This window comes from Podarcis liolepis (genome assembly GCF_965112155.1).
Source record: "Podarcis liolepis genome assembly, chromosome: 4".
NCBI classification, from domain to species: domain Eukaryota; kingdom Metazoa; phylum Chordata; class Lepidosauria; order Squamata; family Lacertidae; genus Podarcis; species Podarcis liolepis.
In genome coordinates this window covers 97,368,732-97,395,831 of record NC_139558.1, presented here as the reverse complement: position 1 = coordinate 97,395,831, position 27,100 = coordinate 97,368,732, and the positions used below count along the sequence as shown (strand labels likewise).

At 47.5% G+C, this 27,100-nt stretch overlaps 1 protein-coding gene and 1 long non-coding RNA gene across 2 annotated transcripts; one reads left to right on the top strand and one right to left on the bottom strand.

The window, feature by feature from the left end:
* Positions 1-4,759, top strand: LOC310705441. The gene is made up of 2 exons (XR_014525285.1): positions 1-3,216; positions 4,147-4,759. It is a non-coding gene; the product is annotated as an uncharacterized lncRNA (long non-coding RNA).
* LRRC32 (leucine rich repeat containing 32) lies at positions 1,694-26,523 on the bottom strand. Its single transcript, XM_083499628.1, has 3 exons — positions 26,167-26,523; positions 16,612-16,702; positions 1,694-7,046 (listed from the first exon to the last, which is right to left on the bottom strand). Exons 2-3 carry the CDS (start codon positions 16,696-16,698, stop codon positions 5,112-5,114), a joined length of 2,022 nt encoding a protein of 673 aa, XP_083355754.1. The 5' UTR covers positions 16,699-16,702; positions 26,167-26,523; the 3' UTR covers positions 1,694-5,111.
* Between the last annotated feature and the right edge of the window lie 577 nt (positions 26,524-27,100).

Here is a 27,100-nt window from a genome sequence, read left to right as displayed (position 1 = left end):
GCTCAGAGGCCGTGGGATGCTTGGCAGTGGGGAAAAGATAGGGATTTCCCCAGCTGCTCCATTATTCCAGTTGGCAGCAGGGGGGGTGCGGGTGGCGCTGTGGTCTTTTCCTCCAAGGGGCTCAAGGCAGTTCCTCCTGCCCCCCACCCCACCCCATCTTCACAACAACTCCATGAGGTAGGTTGGCCCCAGGGATGTTGGCTGGCCCACAAGCTTCATGGTTGAGAGGAGATTCGAACCCTGGTTCTCAAAGTCTTCGTCCAACACTCTAACCTTTATGTCACAATGTAGGAAAAACAACTTACTCCTTAACTTAAAGAAAACAAAAGAGATCACTGTGGACTTTAGGAAATGTAAATTGAATATTCAGCCACTTATTATTGAGGGGAAGTGCGTGGAACAGGTCTCAGTGTTTCGATTTCTGGGAATGGAGCTGAGAGATGACCTAACCTGGGGAGAAAACAGCAAAGACCTGATGAAGAGAACACAGCAGAGGTTATATTTTCTGAGAATCCTCCGGAAAAACAATCTCTCAAAGGACCTGTTGATGGCATTTTACCATTGCACTGTGCAGAGCGTACTAACCTATGGTCTCTGTGTGTGGTTTGGGAGCTGCACGGCCAGGGAAAAAACAACGCTGTCCAGGGTTGTAAATACTGCGAAGAGAATAATTGGGTGCACTCTTCCCACCTTGGATCAAATCTATGCTTCCAGGTGCCATAAGAAAGCGGCAGAGATAGCGCAGGATAGTGCGCACCCCGGAAATGATCTCTTTCAGCTTCTGCCTTCTGGAATAAGGTATAGGGTTATAAAGACTAGGGCTAGCCGCCTGAGAAACAGTTTCTACGCAAATGCAATTCTGATTCTAAACGCAGCATAAGGGGTCTCTGTAGTCTAGTGTATTTTAAAGTGGGGTTTCAGAGTTTTTAGGGGGTTTTGAATGTTTTATGTAGTTTTTCAATTTCATTGTTCTGCATGGGACAATGACAATAAAGATATCGTATATATAGCAAGGTAAGCTGCCCTTAAACTTAAAAAGACGCTGCACACGAGGAAAGAAGGGTGGGGAGGTGAAAGAAAACAGCAAGTGCCTTAAAGTCACAGTTCCTATACAGACCAGCTGGGACAGAAACAGTTCAGGTAGCCCAGCCTTGACCTATTTCTGGCCCAGGCCGTGCCGGCAACTTGGGTTTATGGCTAGCTGGCAGCAGTCCGCGGCCACTCTGGTTTCAGACAGACAGAAAGAGCTCTTTCCCATCCTTGCTTCCTGAAATCCTTTGAGATGGGGGCTGAGGCTGGGATGTCCATTTCCAAAATATAAGATAAAAAATAAAATAAAATAAAATAAAAGCTACATACAGCAGCAGTGTTTTGTGTTGTGTAGGCTCCTATTTGTTATGTGCAAATGACTTTAAATACCTGTTAGGTCTCTAAACTGCCATTTGGCATATATTCAACACAAAAAACAGTGACCATTTGTTGTTGACAAAGGGCAGCTGGACATATAAAGGGCCCCATTACCTTCAGGAGCTTAGGGCCTCATCAAACCTAAGTCCAGCTGGAATCGTTGCTTGTGGTTTTCCCAGCATGGGTGTCTGGTTGGCTCCTTTGAGAACAGGATACTGGACTTAGATGGGCCTCATCCACCAGCCTGCTCTTACGTTCCTAAACACTAGATCAGCATTGGCCAACGAAAGGTAAAAAGTCCATTGTGGTTTATTGCTTCGAAGCGTCAACAAACATTTCTCGTTTTTATTTTTAACAACTCCGGCTCTCGATTTTGCAGGATCATTAACGTGCAAAATCTCTGATGAAACATGCTGGTCAACCCACCCAGCAAGGCTCTTGATAAACCAGGGGGACCCCCAGCCTGTGGCCCCTCAAAGCTCTCTCTATGGCCCTTGAGACCCTCTCAGCCACAGTCGTCACTGGCCATGCTTTGGACCAGCCTGGTGTGTTTTTGCTGGCCTCAAATGTGTCCATTATCAGCTTGGATAAATGCTTCTTCTTTGCCTGGGAGCGGTTTGTGTGTCTAGGAAGCAGCCTATTCTTCAAAGGCAGACATTTGCATTTGTTGCTCTGTCCCCTTTTGCCTCTGAGCCCCCTAATGCCCAACACTGGCATGTGGCCCCCAGATGGTTGCCCAGAAGAGAATGTGGCCTCTTCTGAGCCAGTGTGGTGTAGTGGTTAAGAGCGGTAGTCACGTAATCTGGGGAACCGGGTTCGCGTCTCCGCTTCTCCACATGCAGCTGCTGGGTGACTTTGGGCCAGTCACACTTCTCTGAAGTCTCTCAGCCCCACTCACCTCACAGAGTGTTTGTTGTGGGGGAGGAAGGGAAAGGAGAATGTTAGCCGCTTTGAGATTTCTTAAAGGGAGTGAAAGGCGGGATATCAAATCCAAACTCTTCTTCTTCTTCTCCATCCAGATGATCAAGGATCGTTCTCCAAGTTCAAGGACAAATTCCAGCCTGGCAAAAACAACCCAGGAGGGAGTGGAGCAGGGCTGATAAAGGGCATAGCTTGGGGTGTGGGTGTGTGAGGAAGGTGTGTCCTAGATAACTGGACCCAGATTTTGGACCCTGGGCCTGAGGTTCCACACCCCTGCCTTAGGAAACTGCCCCACCCAGCCTTGTTCCCTCCTCACTGTCCATATATGGGCAGTGACATCATCTCTCAAGGAAGGGAGGAACAGTAACAGGGATTCCTTGCAGGGGCTACCTGATAGCTGGCAAGTCTAGGAATCATAGAGTTGGAAGGATCTCCAAGGGTTCTCTAGTCCAACCCTCTGCAATGCCGGAATCCCAGCTAAAGCATCCATGACTGATGGCCACCCAATCTCTGCTTGAAAAACCTCCAAGGAAGGAGAGCCCACCATCTCCCGAAGGAGACCATTCCACCGTCAAACAGCTGGAATCTCCTTTCTTGTAACTTGAAGCCACTGGTTCGAGTCCTACTCTCTGGAGCAGGAGAAAACAAGCTTCCTCCATCTTCCATGTGAAAGCCCTTGAGATATTTGAAGACGGCTCTCATCTCGTCCAACCCCCTGAAATGCAGGAATCTCAACTAAAGCAACCACGACAGGTGGCCCTCCAACCTCTGCTTTAAGGCCTCCCAGGAAAGGAAGCCCACAACCTCTGGAAGCATTATGGCTGCTCAGCAGGCAGCATCCCAGCCCAACCTGACCTGGGCAGAGGAAGGACGGAAGGATTAACCAGAGTATCCCATCCTTTGCGAGGAGGGTGCCTGCCTGTACTTCCAGGGTCTGACAGTGCAGAGGTGTGGAGAATGTATTTCTGTCTGCGGGCTGCCTTCCCTTCTGAGCGACCTTATGGGGGCCACATTCCAGAGGTGGGCAAAGGCCAGGGGCCAGAATGGGTGGAGCAATTAACATTATACAGTAGTCTAGATTCTACACATGCTCCACAGTGGGGATGCAAATATCCAGAGAGTGGGGGTCAGGTGGGATTGCTATGAGGAATTATGAAATATGAAGCAAGCCATTGTGTCAGCAACGAAAGCATTGTGTTGACTGGGTTTGATTCATTGACAATAGTTTCTGATCAATCCACGCTTCTGCATCTCTGTCCTATTTCTCTACACCTGACAGGCACGTATAAGCATTCTGAAACACAGGCCAGTTGCTTCACCAGGCATCCTCAGTACATAAAGTTAATAGGTTACGTTAATGTAGTTTGTTAATCTTTAGATAGATCTTAAGGGCCAGGAAGAGAGTTCACAAAGAGATGGTAAATACTACCCATCCTTCCTCTCCCGTTTACTCCTGTTTATGACCTCCAGGGTTTCCTAAAAGCATTCCTCCTTCTTTCCTATTTTATATACTCTGAACTATACATGCTCAAGCAGGAAATTAGCTCTCTGTAGTTTTAACTTTAACTTTGTCCCCACGTGGGGTTTTTTTAAAATGCTCAGAGGAAATCTCATTGGTTCTTACGAGCACTGTGTAAAAAGTTCTTTTGTGAATAAAACGACCTGGGCTGAGGGGTGGAGAGGATTATTATTGGCACCTCCTCTCAGAGTCTTGCTGGTCAAGCCTCGTGTGTATTTTATTAATCAGAGTCCAATCCTTCCTTGCTTTGGGAATGCTACACTCCATGTGCTCACCCCCCCCCCCCAGTCTTCATCCAGACAAGCGAGAAGCATCGCCAGAGTCCGAGGACACATTCCAGCGAGGCAAAAATATTAGACGATGGTGGGAAGCAGGGCGGGTGGGAGATGTGTGCTGGGGCAGAGGACTTGTGTCTCAGAAGGGCGTGTGGCCTGGAGACAGTTCTGAAGACCAGGTAGATGGACCTTTGGCCCCTTAGCCTGAGATTTCCCACCCCTGTGATAGATGGGAGAGGAAATACGGGTGGTTTCTTAATTATAAGAATGATTGATGAACCTCCCATTCTAATCCAGAAAAAAATGGGGTCCCAGGTGTCCACAGTTTGAGAAATGTGGGTGGGTTGCTCTTCACAGCTGGAGGATCCCCAAATGAGGTGTTTTTTGGGGGGACTGTTTCTCAGTAACCTGGTCACCAAGTGAGGACTTGCATGTATGCGGCTCCTCTGTTAGCTGAGGGGGCATCTATTTTGAGCACATTTTAAACCAGAACTGCAGGAGAACTTGAAGGTCTTGGTGCTCGTGGGCAAGGACAGGGGCTCTGTCCAAAGACCCGTTTGTAGCTTTGCACTTTCCAAGCCACACATCTGACCTGGAGTCCGTTTTTGGTCCCAGCCAGCCTCCATCTCTCTGCCCCCAAGAAAGACAATAGCACTGTCTGGCTGGCTGGACTTGACTGTTCCAGAGGGTTGACATGATTCCTTTGCAAACTGTTCTGTAAACATATGTCTTATGCTCAAATTATTTAAGGAGATCATGTGCTCTGTGCACCATTGCTCAGCAGCTCAAAAGATGAATGTACAATTTTAATTGAAAAATAAAGTAGATTTGTTCTGCATGTGTGAATGAGTCATCACAGAGTAATCCCACAGACCAAACTTTCATCTTCTCACCTCCCACGTTCTTCAGTGGGGTCCGTTCACACCTATGGATGTGAGTCGTCCAGTGGTGAGGGATGTAGGGATGGAAGCCTACCTCAGATGTAAGACCTATGCCTTAAAGTGTCGGCCAAACATGTGCCTGCGATAGCAGCAAAACACACCCACCCCAACGATGACCAGGGACAGAGCCAGGACGGCTGCCACCAAGATCAAGACACTCATCTTCTTGAGGTCCTCCTTCTCGCAATCTTCTGGCCTGATGTCCCTGACCGCCATTTCTTCTTCGTAGCCAAAGCTCTTGGCGTACTGACATTTGGTGAGGTCCAAGTTGGGGATCTCCACAGTGGCCCTGTGGATCATTTGGGAGAGCCAAATGTTCCCGCAGCAACTGAGCGGGTTGCCCGCCAGGTACAAGTTCCGTAGGTTCTTCTCCAAAGTTGGGATCTTGCTACCTTTGAGGTCGCTGAAGCTGTTGTTCTGCAGATCCAGGACTTCCAGGGCACAGCAGTTCTCGGACCAAGCAGGCAACCAGCTCAATCGGTTGTCTGACAAGTTGAGATATACGAGGTGCGGGAAAAGTGGGAAATCGGTGCTCAGAGATGTCATGCCGTTCCCGTGCAAATCCATATATTTTAGAGACATCTCCAAGCCCGAGAAAGATTTGGGCTCTATGTGGAGTCCCCAGTTCAGAGAGAGGTCCAAGGCTACGAGTTGAGTCCTGTAGAAAGCATGCATGGGAATTCTCTTCAGCTTGTTGTCGGAAAGGTACAAGTGCTGAAGTTCAGGAAGGTCGACGAACGAGACGCAGCCGCGGTCCTCCCCAGCGAGCCTTTTCCTGGCTAACCCTGAATAGAAGCCACAAAGACAGAGGTTGTTGCTTCGGAGGTTCAGAAGTGAGAGGCGAGGGAGGTTGGCAAAGATGTCTGGTGGCAGTGCTTGGAGACGGTTGCCTTGGAGGAAGAGCTTCTGCAAGTTGACCAGGGTGCCGGAACCCCATTCCAGATGCTGCAAAGAGTTAGAACTGAGGTCGAGGATGGTCAGTGAGACCAGCTCGGCACTTGCCATGAAAGTCTGGAGGCAGTTTTTGCTGAGGTTGAGAACCTGAAGGGCAGACATGGAATTAAAGAATTCGCTTGGGATGGTTTGGATCTCATTGTAGCTCAGGTCCAAATATAACAGTCCAGGCAGATGTGGAGAGATGGTGTTGTTCTTCTGAGCCTGGTTCTGAAGACCAAGAGTTGTGTCCATCCAGCCATAGTCGCCATCATCGTCATCACGTGGAGATTCCACCATAACAAACTGCATTATGTTCTTGGATAAATTCAGGTAGGCCAGTTTGCTTGCCTGCGTGAGAAATGGGAAGCGGAGGAGCTTATTCTCGCTCAAGTCCAGCCAAACCAAGTTGAACTCCTCCTCGGATTTGGTGGAATGGAAGGTCTCGATGCTGTTCCGGCTGAGATCGAGAACTCTCAGCTGTTTCAGGTTGAAGCCAGCAATACAGGTGAGGGAGTTCATAGAGAGGTTGAGCTTGGAGAGTTGTGACAGGATCTCAAAGGCTCCTTCTTCTATCTCCATGATCATATTGCTGTGAAGGTTCACTTCAACCAGACCTGGAGACCCCTGGAACGTCCTTTGTGAAATTTCTATAATGCTGTTCTCCGCCAAGGAAAGATGCCGAAGTGAAGGAGCTTTGTGGATGAAATGTTCAGCCATCCCAGTGTAGAGTCTGTTGCGGGACAGGTCTAGTGTTCTGACTTGGGGGAGCGAGCCAAGCCACAGGTCGTGCTGAGCCACCTGGTAGAGCTGGTTGTCGGCCAAGTTGATCTCCTCCAAATTCCTCATATCTCTGAAGATTTCAGACTCGATGAAACCAATAGAATTGGAACTTAAGTCTAGATGGCGGAGGGAGGTGTAAAAAGCCAGGGGACTTTCTGTGATGTTCAGGAGCTTGTTTTTGGAGAGGTTGATTTTACGTAAATTTGGGTGAAGCTCCGGAGGTATCTGGTGAAGATCTTTGCCGTGACAAAATGCCTCCATACTTCTCTACAGAAAAGGAGAAAGAGAGAGAAAGAGAGAGAGACAAATGAGCTAGGATAACATTCACATTGCCTACAGCTCAAAGCCATCCAAGGAAATAAATGTTGGAAGATTAGGGGCATATAAAAGAAGGAACCTCGATGCAGTGCACAGAATTAAATTATGGGGACCATAATAAATAAATTCCATTTTTTAAATTAGGAATTGTAGGTACTGATATTCCAAAAGAGCAGAAAAGACTTTTTATGTATGCGACAACATACTAGCCCCAAAATGGAAAGAAGATAAAGTCCCTACCAGAGAGAAATGGCAAATTAAGCTGTTGGACTACGCCGAAATGGCGAGACTGACTGGAAAGCTCAGGAAACCAAGAAAACCAAAACTTCAATAAAGAAAGGGGGAAATTTGTAATTTATCTTGGATAACACTTGTAATGTAGCAAATGCTATCGATAAAATGGAGAGACATAAAATATGGATTATGAAATAACATGCAGTTGAAAAGGATGACAATAGGACTGGTGGAGGAGAAGATGGAAAGTCGAGAGATCAGGAGAAATCTCTAAATAAGGGTATGTATTTTTGTATTGTACTGTTATGATACTATATCTGTAAAACCAAATAAAAATTATTATGTGGATCATAGACTTGTAGAGTTGGAAGGGACCTCTGAGGGTCATCTAGTCCAACCCCCTCAATGCAGGGATGTTTTGCCCATTGTGTGGCTCAAAGCCACAACCCTGGGAGTCTCACGCTCTACCAACAGAGCTATCCCTCCATAGCGTGCATGCAGTAATGTCCTTGCAGGAGAAGTTGTGATGACCGCAAACTTAGATGGCTTTAAAAGAGGATCAGACAAATTCATGGACATGGTGGTACCTTGGTTCTCAAATGCCTTGGTTCTCAAATGCCTTGGTTCTCAAACGCCGAAAACCCGGAAGTGAGTGTTCCGGTTTCTGAATGTTTTTTGGAAGCTGAACATCCACTGCCGCTGTCAGCTATTGTTTCTGGGGCGCCTGCACCAATCAGAAGCTGTGCCTTGGTTTTCGAACATTTCGGAAGTCAAACGGACTTCCAGAACAGATTAGGTTTGGCACTTTAGTTTTTGCTATTTATTTTGCGTTTTTATTTTTGAGGCTTTTTTGGTTCATTTGTTTTTGTGACTGTGTGGAACCCAGTTCAGCTACTGATTGATAGATTGTGTGACTGTGGAAATAGTTAAAAGCCCCCCATCCAAACAATGACTATCATCAGTGCAGGTAAGGGGGGGGGAATTAATTTTAATTTTTATCATCTACAATAATGTCTTATTTATTTTATAGTACAGTACATTGGCTATTGCTTTCATTTTATGGATTTATGGTCTCGTTAGATAGTAAAATCCATGTTAAATTGCTGTTTCAGGGGTTGTTTTTAAAAGTCTGGAACAGATTAATCCGTTCTGCATTGTTTTCTATGGGAAAGAGTGCCTTGGTTTTGGAATGCTTTGGTTTTGGAACGGACTTCTGGAATGGATTAAGTCTGAGAACCAAGGTACCACTGTATTGGTAAAGTAGGCTTGTTTTGACACATACCCAATCCTGCATACAGGGAAGCTAAAGGTATTCCCAAACAAAGCCTGTATATCTCTTTCCACTTGGGGGGGGGCTCCCCCCTTTCACCACCCTCTCCTTTCCTGCCCAGACATTACTTTTGAACCCCGTCCAAGTTCCTCCAGATCTCTCTTCTGCTTTGCAAATATAATCTCCTTTCTTTCTTGGCTCCGCAACCGCAGTCTATTCGGGGGTATTCCATATGGAATAGGAAAGAATGCCGAAGGAAAACAGGATGCGTGTCGTTCGCATGGGCTCCAGCCCTCGCAGGAACAGCCGAGGGAACTACTTGGAGGCTAGGCAATGCTTCGGACCTCTCAGAGAGACCCATCGTTTTCTCAACTTACTCATGTTCCTTTGATCAGCAGCTTTGTTCTAACACTTCCCAAGGGGAAGGTTCTTCCGAACTTGAGAAGCATCCTTCATGCTAAGACAAGTAAAAAGGTAAAGGGACCCCTGACCATTAGGTCCAGTCGTGGCCGACTCTGGGGTTGCGGCACTCATCTCGCTTTACTGGCTGAGGGAGCCGGCGTACAGCTTCCGGGTCCTGTGGCCAGCATGAAAAAGCCGCTTCTGGCGAACCAGAGCAGCGCACGGAAACGCCGTTTACCTTCCCGCCAGAGTGGTACCTATTTATCTATTTGCACTTTGACATGCTTTCGAACTGCTAGGTGGGCAGGAGCAGGGACCAAGCAATGGGCTCACCCATCATGGGGATTCAAACCGCCGACCTTCTGATTGGCAAGCCCTAGGCTCTGTGGTTTAACTCACAGCGCCACAGACCATCCACCAAACGAAACTCAGTATTGCCTGCACTGACTGACAGCACCTCTCCAGGGTTCACAGCACTGAATCTCTCCCAGCACTAGCTGAAGGGAACCAACCTGGGTTTTCTGCATGCAAAGCAGATGTTCTACCCACTAGGCTATGGAAGCAGGTAGCTGCTACTTAGGTTAAGCAATAGCAGGCCAGATGTACCGATGGCCTGACTCAGTATAATGCAGCTTTGTTGCTGAGCAGATAGTTGAATCCATAATAATAATAATAATAATAATAATAATAATAATAATAATAATTTATTATTTATACCCTGCCCATCTGGCTGGGCTTCCCCAGCCACTCTGGGCGGCTTCCAAAAAATAATAAAATACTATAATACATCAAACATTAAAAGCTTCCCTAAACAGGGCTGCCTTCAGACGTCTTCTAAAAGTTTGGTAGTTATTTTTCTCTTTGACATCTGGTGGGAGGGTGTTCAACAGGGCGGGTGCCACTACCGAGAAGGCCCTCTGCCTGGTTCCCTGTTGCTTTGCTTCTCGCAGGGAGGGAACCGCCAGAAGGCCCTCGGAGCTGGACCTCAGTGTCCGGGCAGAAGGATGGGGGTGGAGGCGCTCCTTCAGATATACTGGACCGAGACCATTTAGGGCTTTCAAGGTCTGCACCAACACTTTGAATTGTGCTCGGAAATGTACTAGGAGCCAATGTAGGTCTTTCAAGACCGGTGTTATACGGTCTCGGCGGCCGCTCCCAGTCACCAGTCTGGCTGCCGCGTTCTGGATTAGTTGTAGTTTCCGGGTCACCTTCAAAGGTAGCCCCACGTAGAGCGCATTGCAGTAGTCTAAGCGGGAGATAACCAGAGCATGCACCACTCTGGAGAGGCAGTCCGCAGGCAGATAGGGTCTCAGCCTGCGTACCAGATGGAGCTGGTAAATCCTTCTTTCAGTCCACCTGCTGGTGGCCCCAGATTGCTCTAGGTGAGGGATGACCAACTCCCAAGAGACTGTGATCTACTCAAAACTGGCAGTGATCTACCCCCTTTTGGGGGGTTCAGGTCAAAGTTGTTGAGTTTTTTCAGGGAGGAGGTAAAATGTTGAGCTTTTTTTTTAGGAGAGCCACAGTTGTTCAGCTTCTTTAGGGGAGCCAATGATCTACCGATGATCTACCGCAGACGTCCAGTGATCTACCGGTAGATCACAATCTACCTGTTGGACATGGCTGCTCTAGGTGTCTTCATCCAGGACGATCCGGGGCTGTTTCCACACATCTTGGGCAAAGCCCAGATCCCTCAAATATTCAGGAATCCTATAATTCCCGAGGAGAACTGAGCGAGAGTTCTTCAGAATGACTGTTCTCTGTGATAACCCTCCCCAAAACATCTGCTGGTGCTTCAGCGTGGACAAAATCAGACAGGCAGAACAGTTTTGAAGGAGCTGAGCAATGTCCAGCTCACTCGTGCCTGTGAGTAATGCAAGATGTGTACAACTGCAGATGAACAGGCCGGACGAAGCGCGGGCTACACCCAAATGGCACATTCCCCCAGAGGCTTGGCTCACTGACTCGGGCGACAGCTCACAGTTGTTTCCATGCTAGAGCCCATTGGCACTGTGGAGGGATTACTCTTCCACAATTAAAGGTAAAGGTAAAGGGACCCCTGACCATTAGGTCCAGTCGTGGCCGACTCTGGGGTTGCGGCGCTCATCTCGCTTTATTGGCCAAGGGAGCTGGAGTACAGCTTCCGGGTCATGTGGCCAGCATGACTAAGCCACTTCTGGCGAACCAGTGCAGCACACGAAAACGCCGTTTACCTTCCCGCCGGAGCGGTACCTATTTATCTACTTGCACTTTGATGTGCTTTCGAACTGCTAGGTTGGCAGGAGCAGGGACCAAGCAACGGGAGCTTACCTCGTCGTGGGGATTCGAACCGGTGACCTTCTGATCAGCAAGTCCTAGGCTCTGTGGTTTAACCCACAGCGCCACCCGCGTCCCTATCTTCCACAATTAACAGGGGTTAAAAGGGTGGTTCCACACTTAATATAGTATGATAGGGACCAGCAGTGCCCTTCTCCTTGGCCCAAATCCTGTTGTAACATACATTCTATTCAGCTAAGGTTTCCAGCAATGTTAATTAAAAGTTTCCTGTTGGCAGGTTGCCCCTGAATTAGTCCTCTTCCACCCTGGTGTATATCTGTGTTAATTATTACTAGCCTCCAGCCATTCTTGTTATAGTGTAATAGAAAGCAATTGAACAAATCTGAAAACAGGAAGCTTTTGATTAAAGGTACAGTTGCTCTTTAAAAGCCCAGACAGCTCAAACCTTGCGCACGCCAGAAATGCATTTTCAAGCTCTCCTCTGGCCAAATCAGGTCTGCAAAAAACAAGGGAAGACAACCCAGCAAGCACTGGAACGCAACCATTTGGCAGCAATGCCGCATGGATTCCCTTTCCAACAAGAACAAGCAAAAGATGGGATTTCCAGAGTTTGTGTACAACTAACTCTTCAAACAGGGCTGGTTGAAGACGACTCCGTGCACCTCTAAATTCCCTGATCAACTTGGGGCATAAATTTAACAGGAAACTCTTCCGAAGAAGCTTTGTGGAAAGGCACAGGAGAGCATGAGAATGATTTCAAGATCTGCCAACCGAGAGGGCTGCCTCTCCTTGCTTTATGTTACAGCTGGTTCTCTGGCTTGAAGACAAGACGGCTTAACGAAATTTGAATCTCCTGACCTCCCCACGTCCTCACAGAGCATCCCAGTCAACAACGGCGGGAGAACGAGAGCTTTGCTCGGTCTTTGATTCGTTCCAGCAAAGAGACACTAGAATCGCTTGGCCAAGAACGAAGCATTAACAGGGCATAGCTGCCCTAAACCCTGGAGAGCAGCTGCCAGCCAGTGTAGCCTATAGGAACCTCGATGAATCCATGGTCTGAGTCCTTCAAAGACAGCTTCTTGAGACTGGGTGCCTTTAGTTCAGTCTGGGAGACAGCGACATACAGGAAGAAGGCAGCAAACTCAGGTGAGTATGGACAGGATTTGTAGAACAGATTATCACTGGGTGTGCATTTGCTGCAGGCCAGATCAGACTATGGAACTCTCTCTTACCCTCAGCTATTTCTCTGCAGAAAAGCACAACTGAAGTGATCCATTGTGGTTTCCTTATATAGTGGTACCTCAGTTGCGGACTGTCTCGCCAGAGTGGTGCAAGCTCTGGTTATCTTCCGCTTGGACTACTGCAATGCGCTCTACGTGGGGCTACCTTGGAAGGTGACCCGGAAACTACAACTAATCCAGAATGCGGCAGCCAGACTGGTGACTGGGAGCGGCCGCCGAGACCATATAACACCTTGGAAGACCTACATTGGCTCCCAGTACGTTTCCGAGAACAATTCAAAGTGTTGGTGCAGACCTTGAAAGCCAGATGGACGGGGTATAAACAAAAAAATTATTATTATTATTATTATTATTATTATTATTATTATTATTATTATCATCATCATCATCATCATCATCATCATCTCAGGTGTCAAACGTAATCCATTCCGGAATACCGTTCGACTTCCAAAACAGTTAACAACCGAGGCTCAACGGGTGGTTGGCAAATGTCATTGAGAAAATGGAGAAACGTGCCTCAGAAGCTGTTCGACTCCTGAGGCACGTTTGAAAATGGAAGCATTCACTTTTGGTTTTTCAGTGCTCGAAAAACCAAAACGTTCGGCTTCTGAAGCATTTGACAACCAAGGCACCGCTGTATGTGATTGCAAAATACAGTGGTACCTCTGGTTAAGAACTTAATTCGTTCCGGAGGTCCGTTCTTAACCTGAAACTGTTCTTAACCTGAGGTACCACTTTAGCTAGTGGGGCCTCCCGCTGCTGCCGCACAATTTCTGTTCTCATCCTGAAGCAAAGTTCTTAACCTGAGGTACTATTTATGGGTTAGCGGAGTCTGTAACCTGAAGTGTCTGCAACCTGAAGCCACTGTAACCAGAGGTACCACTGTAACATACAATTTGGTTTTTGTGCATGTGTGTGTGATATACATGGGTGAATGGATAGTAAAGGTAAAGGGACCCCTAACCATTAGGTCCAGTCGTGACCGACTCTGGGGTTGCGGCGCTCATCTTGCTTTAGTGGCTGAGGGAGTCGGTGTACAGCTTCCGGGTCATGTGGCCAGCATGACTAAGCGGCTTCTGGCGAACCAGAGCAGCGCACGGAAACGCCGCTCACCTTTCTGCTGGAGCAGTACCTATTTATCTACTTGCACTGGCATGCTTTCGAACTGCTAGGTTGGCAGGAGCAGGGACCGAGCAACGGGAGCTCACCCCGTCGCGGGGATTCGAACCGCCAACCTTCTCATCGGCAAATTCTAGGGTCTGTGGTTTAATCCACAGCGCCACCCGCGTCCGGGTGAATGGATATCTAACGATAATTGCAGAAATGCCATGGGGGAAGGCTGTGGCTCAGTAGCAGAGCCCTTGCTTGACATGCAGAAGGTCCAGAGTTCAACTTTTGGCATCTCCAAGAAGGGCTGCGGAAAGTCACCTTGCCCGAAACCTTGAACAGCCACTTTCAGTCAGTGGGTATAAAAGACAGCTTTCTGTGTTCCTACATTATGCTTGGGCACTTTATTTTAATTGAATTTGCAATGCCTGACAGAAGAAGTGCCAATCTGTACTCGGACGGGTAAGAACGAAACCAAGGTGAAAGCTGGCATCGTTCGGACGCTGCACCAATCTGAGCTCTCTTCGCTTAGCACTGTTGCAGAAATGTGAAGCGGGCACAGTTCCTAGCTTATGAGAGCAACCCTACAGCAAGGATGTGTGCGGCTAGGAGCCAGCTGAGCTGGGAGGATCTTGGTGCGTTCAGGCTACGGTGGTGTAACTCTCCATCCTTCATGGTTCAAGCGGAGATACCTCCAGCAGATCTTATGCCAGTATAAGTCCTGGAAAGGGGGAGTTCTTGGGGGGGGTATGAAATGACTAGAGAGGGAGGACTTAGACCAGGTCCTAGCAACCCTTGACCTGGTGACATTGTGGCAGTGGCCCAAAGGGCTACAATAAATGTGACAATGTGTACCCCTGTAAATCCTTGAGTGTGCTTCTAATAGAAAAGTAGCCTTTCACGAGGCAGATGAGTTTATGGAGTTTATGGAGCTGGCTGATCTCACCGGGAGAATCCTCAACCAGAAGGAAGAGGAACACCAAGAAGACTGGAATAAATTCAAAGACTATTTGAATAAATATTGTAATATTAAAGATATGTAACCACTTGAAAGAATTAATTAGGCCTAGGACTAAATTAGGATTAAGTATTTAAATAAGAAAAAGTATAATAAGAAAAGTTAGAAAATATGATTATGACTATGATATGGTTTTATGAAATAATGATATTGGAAACTGCTATATATAATTACTAAGAAATTCAGATGGAAGAGATTAGAAGAAGTCAAGTAATATGTTGATGAAGATGGATTTTAATTAATTAATTAAGTCTTAATTACGTGGTGGTTGGATGTATTTTATGTTTTATATTCTTTCTTCCTTTTTTTCTTTTCATTTTTTCCCTTTTATTATTGTTTATTCTCTCTTTTGTTATGTTTTTGTATGAAAATAATAAATATTATTGTGGAAAAAAAGAAAAGAAAAGTAGCCTGTCACTTTATGAAACTGGTGATTTTGCCTGTGACCTGCCCCAGGAACTAAGTATTTATCATTACAAAAGACTGGCCAGGCTACCCAGGCAATCCAATCAAGTAACTGCCAGACAGGAGATAAACAAGGACAGGAGATAAACAACATTCAAAATTTCTGTTTTAGACCGCCTTTTTTGTGATGTAGTGTCAGGGAACTGACATCGGAGCGAGAGGCGAAGGGGAGGCTCCCAGATGATGCTGGCTAAGGACCCAGCAGCAGGGGGAGAAACAGCTCAGTAGAGGGGGAAGCAAATCAGCGCAACACCAGGGATAAAGGGGGGCAGACGGGGGAAGTGGAGAGAGGGCTCCAGGACTCTTCACTGGACATCAGTGAGGAGAGCCCAGGTCCTCCGCTACCCACACCTTCCCTGCGCAGAAGACTCCCGCGCAGTGAGAGGAGGAGGAGACTGGTGTCAAACAACTTTTATGTTGGAAGAGGTTCAAGAAACGCCCACTGACGGATTCTGCCAGCGACTGAGGCAGCCACGATGAGAAAGGGCTGTGCAGTCAGAAGGTTTAACAAGGCAAATTAGCCGAGAAAGGCACCAGTTTACGCATGAGTAACTCATACCCATTACCAAAATAAAAAAATTTTCTTCCAGTAGCACCTTAAAGACCAACTAAGTTAGTTCTTGGTATGAGCTTTCGTGTGCATGCACACTTCTTCAGATACCAGGTATCTGAAGAAGTGTGCATGCACACGAAAGCTCATACCAAGAACTAACTTAGTTGGTCTTTAAGGTGCTACTGGACGAAAATTTTTTTATTTTGACTATGGCAGACCAACACGGCTACCTATCTACTACTCATACCCATTACATGTAGGTATGATGTATCTGAGGGGTGGCCTCAGGTTACACCCCTTCTGTGATGTATGTATGATGTTTCTGGGGGTGGTCTTGATCTACAGGGTGGCAATTTCAAAAGTCTTTATAAGGCCTTGCATGCCATTTTTCTGGGTCCCTCCTCTCTCCTGCGGGTGAGGGGAGCACCCTGTTGCAACAGATCAATAAAGATCAAGAATACTAGCTGCTTTGCTTCTCAATATTCTCTGGTTGGCCTCTGTTATTTTCTCCTACCAATAGGGAACCTATGTAAGGACTCTATATGGGCTCTTGGATACCCCATAAGGGAAAAGGGCAATTTTTGTTTATAATACCATGCGACTCAAACACTACTTTAAAGGTGTGTTTTTCCTCTGCCAGGCTTAGCAACAGCCCTCCCAATTCGCCGCCATCTGCAAATTGAATGAGCATCCCCTCAGTTCCTTCATCCAAGTTGTTTATGAAGAACAGGATGATGAGGAACCATTCGTGAGTACTCTTGGGGTTCGGTCAGTCAACCAGCTACAAATCCACCTGACAATGACCTCGTTTGACCCCCATTTTGCCAGCTTCCTCTAGAGAATATCATGGTGGGTTTTGTCAAAAGCCTTACTGAAACCAAGACATTACGCCAGGTTCTTGCTGGATTTGCCCTGCTTGGGTTCGAACCCTTTGCCAAAGTTCTTACAATTTCACAGGGCGACCGTTCCATCATTGAGAAGGTTGAGGCGTCTCCATTCAGCGCTGCGAGGAAGAGAAAGAGGTAGAATTTCATGGCTCTGTAGAGTGGGAGAAAAAGGGAGTCCAAGTTAGAGACCAAACCAGTTGTTTAAGGCAGTGTTTCCCAACCTTTTTTGGGCAAAGGCACACTTGTTTCATGAAAAAAATCTCGAGGCACACCACCATTACAGCCCCGTGACGTCAGCGCGCAGCGTCACCCCGGGAGGGACATGAATTGCTAGCAAATTACATAATCACCTCCTTGAGGGCTGGCTCATCTTCTCCGAGGCAGAACCCCGTTAATTAACAGCACAGACTCACACCATAGCCAAGACGAGGGGGGAAAACCTCAGTCATGCACAGTCATGCACATGTGGGGGCTAAATGAGGACGAAGACCGGGCAGAGAGCAGGGTTCAAATCACCCCACCTGGCCAGGACAATCCCTGGGTGCTCCCTTGGGCCACTCGCCTGACCCACCTCGCAGGGCTGTTGTTGCGAGGATAACACGGGGAGAACCACGCGCGCCCCCGGGAGCTCCTTGGAGGAGAAAGCGGGCGATGAATGCAATGCACGAAATATATGAGAGGCGACCAGGTTTTGCAGGTGAGGGGCCCCCGCCAGCCTCCGCTTCCAACACCCGGCGCACCGACGCCGAAGTTTCCACCCGGGCTCGGCTCGGGGAGCAGCGCTGCTCCCCCCCGGCTCCCCTTCGCCCTCCCGGCTCTCTCTGCCGCCCACTGGGGACCCCCCTCACCTGCCAAGTCCGGAGCGCTGGTGGAAGTTGCATGCATGCATGCAGGGCGCCGCGTTGCCATTGCATTGCACTGCACTCCATGCAACGCCTGCACGCATGCATTGCCTTGCACGCCCACCAAGGGGTCTCCCCGCGGTCCGATGCGTCCCCTCCGGCGCGGATGCAGCATTGCAAAAATAAAAAAAACCCCGACACAGCCCTACCTGGGGGGCAGCCTCCGCCTCCGCCGCTCCGCCTCCGCGGGGATCCCCGGGCTCCATCCTGCCGCCCGATCTCCGCGGGGGCGCAGGCAGGCTGCGCGGGGTCTGCGCGGAAGAGCCCCTGCCCACCCGGCCGCCGCCGCCGCGCTCATTCCATGGCCGGGAGAAGAGCACTTCAAACAAAACGCCCGGCCCGCCAGGCCACGCTGGGAAACGTAGTTCGCGCACCCCGCGCGGGCGCGGAGCCCAAGGGCGAGGGGACTACGGATCCCAGCAGCCCCCGCGCCGGGGACGGAGGGGGAGAGGCCGGGTGCAGGGATGGAGGGACGGGTGGGCGAGCGAGTGAGTGAGTGGCAGCTGCCAAGCCTTGGCCGAGAGCCAGGAAGGGCCTCCCTGGAGGAGGAGGAGGAGGAGGAGGGAGGCGCAGAGCGGGAGGGAGGGAGGGAACCCCAGGGGTCATCTAGTGACGGCGCCCCAATCGAAAATTTGACTTAAAAAAAAATCTTTCACATTTTTTAATTTTTCCCGCGGCACACCAGGCAACATCTCGCGGCACACTAGTGTGCCACGGAACAGTGGTTGGGAAACACTGGTTTAAGGTAGGGGTTGGAAGAAACGGGTTTTTGAAAGCTGTGATAGGCATCATGAAGAACAAATAGTGGGTATGGATGGGGGAATCGGTCAGTTTCAGTTTCTCACTTCTCCAATCTTAAATTCAGTTCTCCACCCTTTCATATCAATTTGCAAAATTGTTTTTGAATATTCCTCATGAAAATTCATCCGGATTTTAGTGAGAACTGAATGCACACATTTCTATGCCACTTTGTCTATTATGAGCATCTTTGCAAAGAAACTTCCTCCCAAATAATGCAATTTTTCTATGCTATTTCAGCCACTATATGCATTCTTAAGGTACGCTTTTATGCCTTTTAGCACACGCCACTCGTCTGGAGAACTGTACTGCGAAATTCAGAGAATTTTGAATTTCGAAGCCTTGCCATGTTTCGGTTCGCATATTGTTTCTGAAAGTGCAAGCTAGGTAGCTTTGCTTTTAAATTTGTGTTACTTTGAGTGTCTCTTCCATTCCTTCTTGTGGCAGAGAATTGTCTAGGATGCCAAATTAATGCCTACTTTGGACCCTATGCTTCTCTGTTTGTTTGTTTTCAAATGTATTTCTTATCAATCAAAAATTAGGTGTAGCGTGAACAATTTTTTTATTCTGATATACGATATACAATATCTTTATTGTCATTGTTCCATGCAGAAAAATGAAATTCAAAAACTACATAAAACATTCAAAAACCCCTAAAAACTGTGAAACCCCATTTTAAAATACACTATACTACAGAGACCCCTTATGCTGCGTTTAGAACCAGAATTGCATTTGCATAGAAACTGTTTCTCAGGCGGCTAGTCCTGGTCTTTATAACCCTGGACCTTTTCCAGAAGGCAGAAGCTGAAAGAGATCATTTCCAGGGTGCGCACTATCCTGCGCTCTCTCTGCAGCTTTCTTGTGGCACCTGGAAGCATAGATTTGATCCAAGGTGGGAAGAGTGCACCCAATTATTCTCTCCGCAGTCTTTACAACCCTGGACAGCATTGTTTTTTCCCTGACCGTGCAGCTCCCAAACCACACACACAGACCATAAGTTAATACGCTCTCCACAGTACAATGGTAAAATGCCATCAACAGGTCCTTTGAGAGATTGTTTTTCTGGAGGATTCTCAGAAAATATACCGTAACCTCAGCTGTGCTCTCTTCATCAGGTCTTTGCTGTTTTCTCCCCAGGTTAGGTCGTCCCTCAACTCCATTCCCAGATATCGAAACACCGAGACCTGTTCCACGCACTTCCCCTCAATAATAAGTGTGCCCCAGAGAAAAAAGTTTGAGAACCACCACTCTAGACCTAGCAATGGGGTCCCCAGTGCTGGACAAGGGGTGGCAGCAATGGTGGAGTCTGGCTATTTAGGGTAAGTTTGGGGCAAGTGGTCTGGCTTAAAAAAAAGAAATACTCTTTTCCTGGTCAGCTGACTTTGCTCTTGGGGAACGGCTGACTTATCAGTCATAGGTTTTATCAGAAGGTATCTGTCAGCATGGGTATTTACTTTAGGTTTTTCTGCGTCTGCTTGAAAATCCCCAAATATCTTTTCAAAAAACCCCGAAGAGTGAATGGTATAAACCTCAAAGGATTGGGGGGTGGAGGTTGCTGTAAAATCACTCAGCATAAAGATTGGAGATAGACTTTTACGGGAAGTTGTGATATGACAGAGCCCTTGTTGCTCAAAGTCCTTATACACTCATTATTTTTTCCTGTCTCACTGTTGTATCCAGTAAAACAGGCTTTGTAGGTCCCCCCCTTCAAGATCCTTCAAAACTGTGTGTTAAAATAACTCAATGTGTCCATGATGTGCAATGGTGATTGTCAGTTTCAATTTCTCTCGTTTTCTTATTTTTTCAGTACTCTACATTTTCATATCAGTTTGCAAATAATTTTCTGTCTTCTTTTTTATTATTCTTATTGCATTTTGTATCCCACCTTTGTCTCCATGGAGCTCAAAGTGGCAAACATGGTTTCCCTCCTACTGATTTAATTCCTGCAACAACTCTGTGAGGTAGGTCGCGAGGAGAGGCAGTGACTGGCCCAAGGTCACCCAGCGAACATCATAGCTGAGAGGGGATTTGAACCCTGTACTTTCTGGGTCATAGTCTCATACTCTAACCACTAGACCACACTGTCTTAACGGCTCAAGAATATTCATCAAAATTTTAGAAGGACCTAACATAGAGTACATATGTTTCAATAATAATAATAATAATGATAATTTTTTATTTATATCCCACCCTCCCCAGCCGAAGCTGGCCTCGGAGTGGCTAACAACAATAAAAGTAGCACAGCATTCTAAAATCAATTCATTTAAAAATCAATTCAAAATCAAATTAATGGCAGCCATTGGGTTAGAGTTTTGTGAAGATTATAGAAGGAGAGAGGGGGTCAGGCTGTGCCCTGGCCAAAGGCCTGGTGGAACAGCTCTGTCTTGGAGGCCCTGCAGAAAGATGTCAAGTCCCGCAGGGCCCTAGTCTCTTGTGACAGAGCGTTCCACCAGATCGGGGCCACTGCCGAAAAAGCCCTGGCTCTGGTTGAGGCCAGCCTAACCTCCCTGTGGCCCGGGACCTCCAAGGTGTTTTTATTTCAAGACTGTAAGGTCCTCCGTGGGACATACCAGGAGAGGCGGTCCCGTAGGTACGAGGGTCCTAAGCCATATAGGGCTTTAAAGGTTAAAACCAGCACCTTAAACCTGATCCTGTACTCCACCGGGAGCCAGTGCAGCTGGTATAGGACAGGGTGAATGTGATCCCACGGCAAGGAACCCCTAAGGAGCTTCGCCGCGGCATTCTGCACCCACTGGAGTTTCTGGGTCAGTCTCAAGGGCAGCCCCACATAGAGTGACTATGCAATTCTGCCTTGGATCCCTATATTTGCAAAGCAACCTTCCTGAACCCATTGCGTTTTTGTACGCTGCTTCCGCCAACATATGCACCTGAATGTGCATTTTACCCTAGCAAATGCATTTTGGTACGCATGACTTGGCTGGAGCACTGCATTGCAAAATTTGGAGAAGTGCAAATTTCAAAGGATAGCTTTTGTTCTCGGACTGTTTCAGGAAGTGAATACGAGGTAAGTTTGCCTTTAAATGTGAACTGAACTGAATTCCCACCCCCCCAATCCCTAGTGGTGACTTTTAATTAAAAATAACAATAAGAAAGCCTTATGCGGATCAGTTGAGGGAGTTGGACGTGTTTAGCCTGGAAAAGAAGAGGCTGAGAAGAGATTTGATAGCCGTCTTCAAATGTCTCAAGGGCCGTCAAATGGGAGATGGAGCAAACTTGTTTTCTCCTGCTCTGGAGGGCAGGTTCTGAACGAGAGGATGAACTTTCCTAATGTATGAACTGTTTGACAGGGGAACAGATTCCCTCAGAAGGTGATGGGCTTTCTTTCCTTGGAGATTTCTAAGCAGAGGTTGGATAGCCATCTGTCATGGATGCTTTTGCTGAGATTTCTGCATTACAGGGAAGGAGGTTGGAGGATGGATGGTGGCTAACAGATCAAGGTTGAATCCTGATAAGACAGAAGTACTGTTTTGGGGGACAGGAGGCGAGCGGGTGTGGGGGACTCCCTAGTCCTGAATGGGGTAACTGTGCACCTGAAGGACCAGGTGCTCAGCCTGGGAGTCAGTCTGGACTCACAGCTGTCCATGGAGGCACAGGTTAATTCTGTGTCCAGGGCAGCTGTCTACCAGCTCCATCTGGTACGCAGGCTAAGACCCTACCTGCCCGCGGACTGTCTTGCCACAGTGGTACATGCTCTGGTAATCTCCCGCTTGGACTACTGCCATGCGCTCTACGCGGGGCTACCTTTGAAGGTGACCTAGGATCTACCACTAATCCAGAATGTGGCAGCTAGACTAGTGACTGGGAGCGGTCTCCAAGACCACATAACACTGGTTCTGAGAGATCTGCATTGGCTTCCAGTACGTTTCTGAGCAGAATTCAAAGTGTTGGTGCTCACCTTTAAAGCCCTAAACAGCCTTAGTCCAGTAGACCTGAAGGAGCGTCTGCACCTCCATCGTTCTGCCCGGACACTGAGGTCCAGCGCCGAGGGCCTTCTGGCGGTTCCCTCGCTGCGAGAAGCCAAGTTACAGGGAACCAGGCAGAGGGCCTTCTCGGCAGTGGCACCCACCTTGTGGAACACCCTCCCACCGGATGTCAAAGAGAAAAATACCAAATTTTTAGAAGACATCTGAAGGCAGCCCTGTTTAGGGAAGCTTTTAATGTTTAATAGGTTATTGTATTTTAGTGTTTTGTTGGAAGCTGTCCAGAGTGATTGGGGGAACCCAGCCAGATGGGCAGGGTATAAATAATAGATTATTATTATTATTATTATTAGGCTTGATGACGTTTCCAACTCTATAATTTTATGATTCTGTGCTGGCCTGGTTGTAGCCAGTTCCTGGATGGGAGGCCTAAGTAGCCTTCATCTACTGCCTTGAGTGGTCCCAGGTCCAATTTCTGGTATCTTCAGGTAGGTCTAGGAGAGACCTTTGCCTAAACCCCCGGAAAGTCGCAACCATTCTGTGACAGATAAAAACACTGAGCTGGATTGGCCAACTGCCAGACTCAGTAGAAGACAGCTTCTTCCTATGTTCCTCTGCAATAAATAAAATAAGCCATGCGCCAGTTTGAGGTCGTAAATGTGTCAAACAGTCGCGTTGCAACGGCTGTTGCCTGGAGGACAGCAAAGACCACATTTACCAGCCATACTCCAAACAGGAAATAGCTGTGGTAGCCCACAGAACAACAGCAAATGGGACACTTCGGTCAAGAATCAGCCCAAGAGTGAGGCCACCTAGGGGTGACATGAAGAAACCAAGTGATGCAACAATCCACTATTTCATGGGGTGACCCCCATCTTCCTATGAGGAATGGTTCCTCCCATTGACCCTTCTGCCCATCTTCCCAGAGCCATTCATAGAATCAGGGTTCCTCAACTCCAACTCTCTGCGTTGCAGGAATCTCAGCTAAAGCATCCGTTCCTTGAGGGCTTCATCAAATGCCTTGTTTACAATGCAACTCCATACTTGTCAGGTAAAGGGACCCCTGACCATTAGGTCCAGTCGTGGCCGACTCTGGGGTTGCGGCGCTCATCGTGCTTTATTGGCCGAGGGAGCCGGCGTACAGCTTCCGGGTCATCTGGCCAGCATGACTAAACCGCTTCTGGCGAACCAGAGCAGCGCACGGAAACGGCGTTTACCTTCTCGCCAGAGCGGTACCTATTTATCTACTTGGACTTTGACGTGCTTTCGAACTGCTAGGTTGGCAGGAGCAGGGACCGAGCAACGGGAGCTCACCCCATCTCGGGGATTCAAACCACCGACCTTCTGATCGGCAAGTCCTAGGCTCTGTGGTTTAGACCACAGCGCCACCGGCATCCCATCCATACTTGTCTACTCAGGGGTAAAAAAACACACAAAATAACCATAGACTTGAATGGGATTGATTTCATGTCAATCTGTATAGGATTTCAGCCTTCACGAAATATCCGCCTGTGGTTACGTATATTGTGAACGATGAAAGCCAAGTCAGCATCTGAAAGCTCACGTCTTCTTCTCATGTGAGATGTTTCAGGAGCACACCTGAAGTCCATGAGATGTTTGGAACATAGAATCATAGAAATTGCAGAGTTGGAATGGCAAACACTTCTTTGCAAACACACACACATTGCATTGGTTCATAAGAACATAAGAAGTAAAAGGCGAAAGTTTTATACGATGTGAAGAGAAACCAGAGTGTGGTCATGTAAGGTGATAAAAGCTTTCTGGGAGATGACATATACAGTGGTACCTTGGTTCTCAGACTTAATCCGATCCGGAGGTCCATTCCAAAACCAAAGCGTTCCAAAACCAAGCCGCGCTTTCCCATAGAAAGTAATGCAAAATGGATTGATCCGTTCCAGACTTTTAAAAACAACCCCGAAAACAGCAATTTGACATGGAATTTACTATCTAACAAGACCATCGATCCATAAAATGAAAGCAATAAACAATGTACTGCAGTCACACAATCAATCAATCAATCAGTAGCTGAACTGGGTTCCACATAGCCACAAAAACAAAACAAAAAGAGCCACAAAAACAAAAACCCCAAAGAAATAGCAAAAACAGACAGACCTCAGTGTAGCACTCAAATTGGAAGTGTGGCACTCTAAACGGAAACGTAACACTCAAAACGGAGCAAGTTTGGCTTCTGAAAAACGTTCGCAAACCGGAACACTTACTTCCGGGTTTTCAGTGTTTGGGTTCCAAGTTGTTTGAGTACCAAGGCATTTGAGGACCAAGGTACGACTGTAATTAAGTGGGAAAAAATGTTTTAAATAACTTTTGTTAAAAATCCAGAAGCTTTTCTATTAGGAATTATAGGTACCGACATTCCAAAGGAGCAGAAAAGACTTGTTATGTATGCAACAACAGCCGCACAGATGCTACTAGCCCAGAGATGGAAAGAAGAAAGATTTGCCCAGGTGATCGACGTGATCTTGCAGCGCTATACGATGGCAGGGGAATCTTTCAGGTAACCTGGTCCTGAGTCGTTAATCGCAAGACCTTGAGCATATCTAGGGATGCCATAAGTCCAGAATTTTCTGGAAATAGCCAGGATTCATCCTTGAAAAATGGATAGAATATTCACATTTGTGTCCGGGTTTTCACTTCTTGAAATATGGCAACCCTAGCATATCCCAGTAGCTATCTGGCAGCTAGTGATGTTCCTCCAGCACAGACAGATCTTTGCCCATCAAAGTTCTCCATTCAGCAACTTGGCTGCAGCATCCGGACCAACCCCAGGGGAAGCCCCACACAGAGCACTTTACAGCAGTCTAATCACGAGGCTGGATGAATCACGGTGTAAAACAGCCATCAGCATGAAAAACCCTACCCTTCCCTAAGAGCCGAGCTGAGTCGTCCTAACCATGACATCACCCTTGTTTAGTCCATCCTCCATCACATTTGTTAAAAGCACAGGATGAGACCTGGCTGAGTTGAACAACCCTGATAGTGCAATCTCCTGCATGTTTACTCAGAAGTAGGGATGGGGAAGAAATTCAGTTCGGTTCACCTTTTAGCCTACCTAATTTGTACTTCCCAAAGGAAGCACCACACAAATATCCTTCAAAATTTGCACTTCTCTGAATTTTTCAGCATGGTTCTCCAACCCCCCAAAACTGTGTCCCCCAAAAAGTGTGTGTTAGGGGAAAGAGTCCATGAAAATGAATGTATTGGTGAAAGTAACATACAAAAATGTCATTCCAGGGGGAAGCAGAAATCTTATGTTGTTTTATATCAGGAGAGATGTACGTTAAATTCGCCTGAGAATTTTTGTGAGTTTTAAAAATGTTTCGTTCGCAAACTGATGTAGAAATGTGGAAGGACGGACATTTGACAGATTTGCCCCTCCTTCCTCAAAAGCAAGTTTCCGTGCTTTCAGTGGAGCTTACTCCCAGGTAAACGCATGCATAGGATCGCAGCCCTGACCTGATTTCAGCGGGCGAGACACCCAATACAGCCCTCAGTGTGTTTACTCCAAAGTCAGTTCCTCTGAGCGAAATTGGACTTTCTTTCTAGGAACTGTGCATGAGAGCGCAGCTTTAAGCCAATGTTCAGCTGCCTCACAGTGGGAAATTAATCAGCTGGCAAACTGCTGCCCTTTGCTTAGCATAGCTGTCAACGTTTCCCTTTTCTTGCGAGGAATCCTATTTGGAATAAGGGAATTTCCCTTTAAAAAGGGGGAAAGTTGACAGCTATGTTGCTTAGACGGTGCCCCAGAGTTTTATTTTATTTTTCCTGCTGTTGAACGAAAAACAGAAAGGGAGCAACAGATGTTTCTCTTACGCCGTGCTGTAAGAGTATCCAAAACAAGTCGGAAAATTCCCAGGAGTTCCTTCCATCGGAGAGATGCCTGCGCCGATTCCCCTTCCCCTTTGATCCTATTCAGAGAAATCCTCTCCCATACTCACCTAGCGCTGTGGCAAAAGTGGCCGCTGTCAAGTCCTCCCTCTCTGTTCTTCGCCAGAGGTGCTCAGCCAGTGAACCGCTGGCGCTCCTGACAGGGGGGTCTTGCCGTCTTGCGGCATTCAAGCGGACTGAGGCTCTCGGAAAGCCAAGAGGAAAGTTAAGTCACTGGAGGAGGGGTGGGAGAAGGGAGAGAGAGAGTTCACGAATGAAGAAACTCCTCGCAGATCAGCCTGCAATAGATTGGATTCCTTTGCACTCATCTTGTGAAGCTCCTCCAAAGCATGTGAGCTTCGCTGTAATGATTTCAAAGCATGTCTCTCTCTCTCTCTCTCTGTGCGCTCCTCCAGTGCTCTTTATGTTCCGAACGCTCACATTTTTACAGCGGCCAGTTTCCTGGAGCGTCTCGCGTGGGTGAGGACTTCTCCTCTCACATTGACACATGCAAGCAATCCTAAGAATGCCAGCTGAAATTCCCTCTTTGCAGATGTGCGTCTCGAGCAAAACGTCGCCGCTTGGAGGTCGCAAAGATCGCTCGCCTGAGATACAGATGTGCGCGGCTGTGGGTGTCTGGGTCAAGTTGTGTTCATCTTAAAGCGTGGTGAGGGGGGTCAGGGGGTCGGGGAGAAGGAACAGCAGCCCTGCCGTGCAATAGACCCATAGCATATGGTCCAAAGGGGGATGTGAATTGGAGATAATTCGTGCCTTCGCCCACACAGCATGGAAAGAAAGGGAATCTAACACTGAAACAGTTGTGTTTGGGTTTTTTTGGTGTGTGTGTTATTCAAAACTAGCTCCACAATCGTAACAGTTTAGTCTGTAGTAGCAAAACAAAAAAGGCAGTTCCAAACTGTTTTCATGAGGGATTCGAACACGAAACCATCAGATTCAGATTGCAAGATGAGATCGGAGTTGGAGGTTTTGTGTAACAAACGGGCT

What these genes read in the sequence shown, in the direction of transcription:
- LRRC32 (XM_083499628.1), bottom strand. Translation starts at nt 16,698, where the DNA reads ATGAAATTCTACCTCTTTCTCTTCCTCGCAGCGCTGAATGGAGACGCC. An exon ending in AACGGTCGCCCTGTGAAATT is followed by an intron (nt 7,047 to 16,611) that starts GTAAGAACTTTG and finishes CCTTTTCTGTAG; the next exon opens with AGAAGTATGGAGGCATTTTG.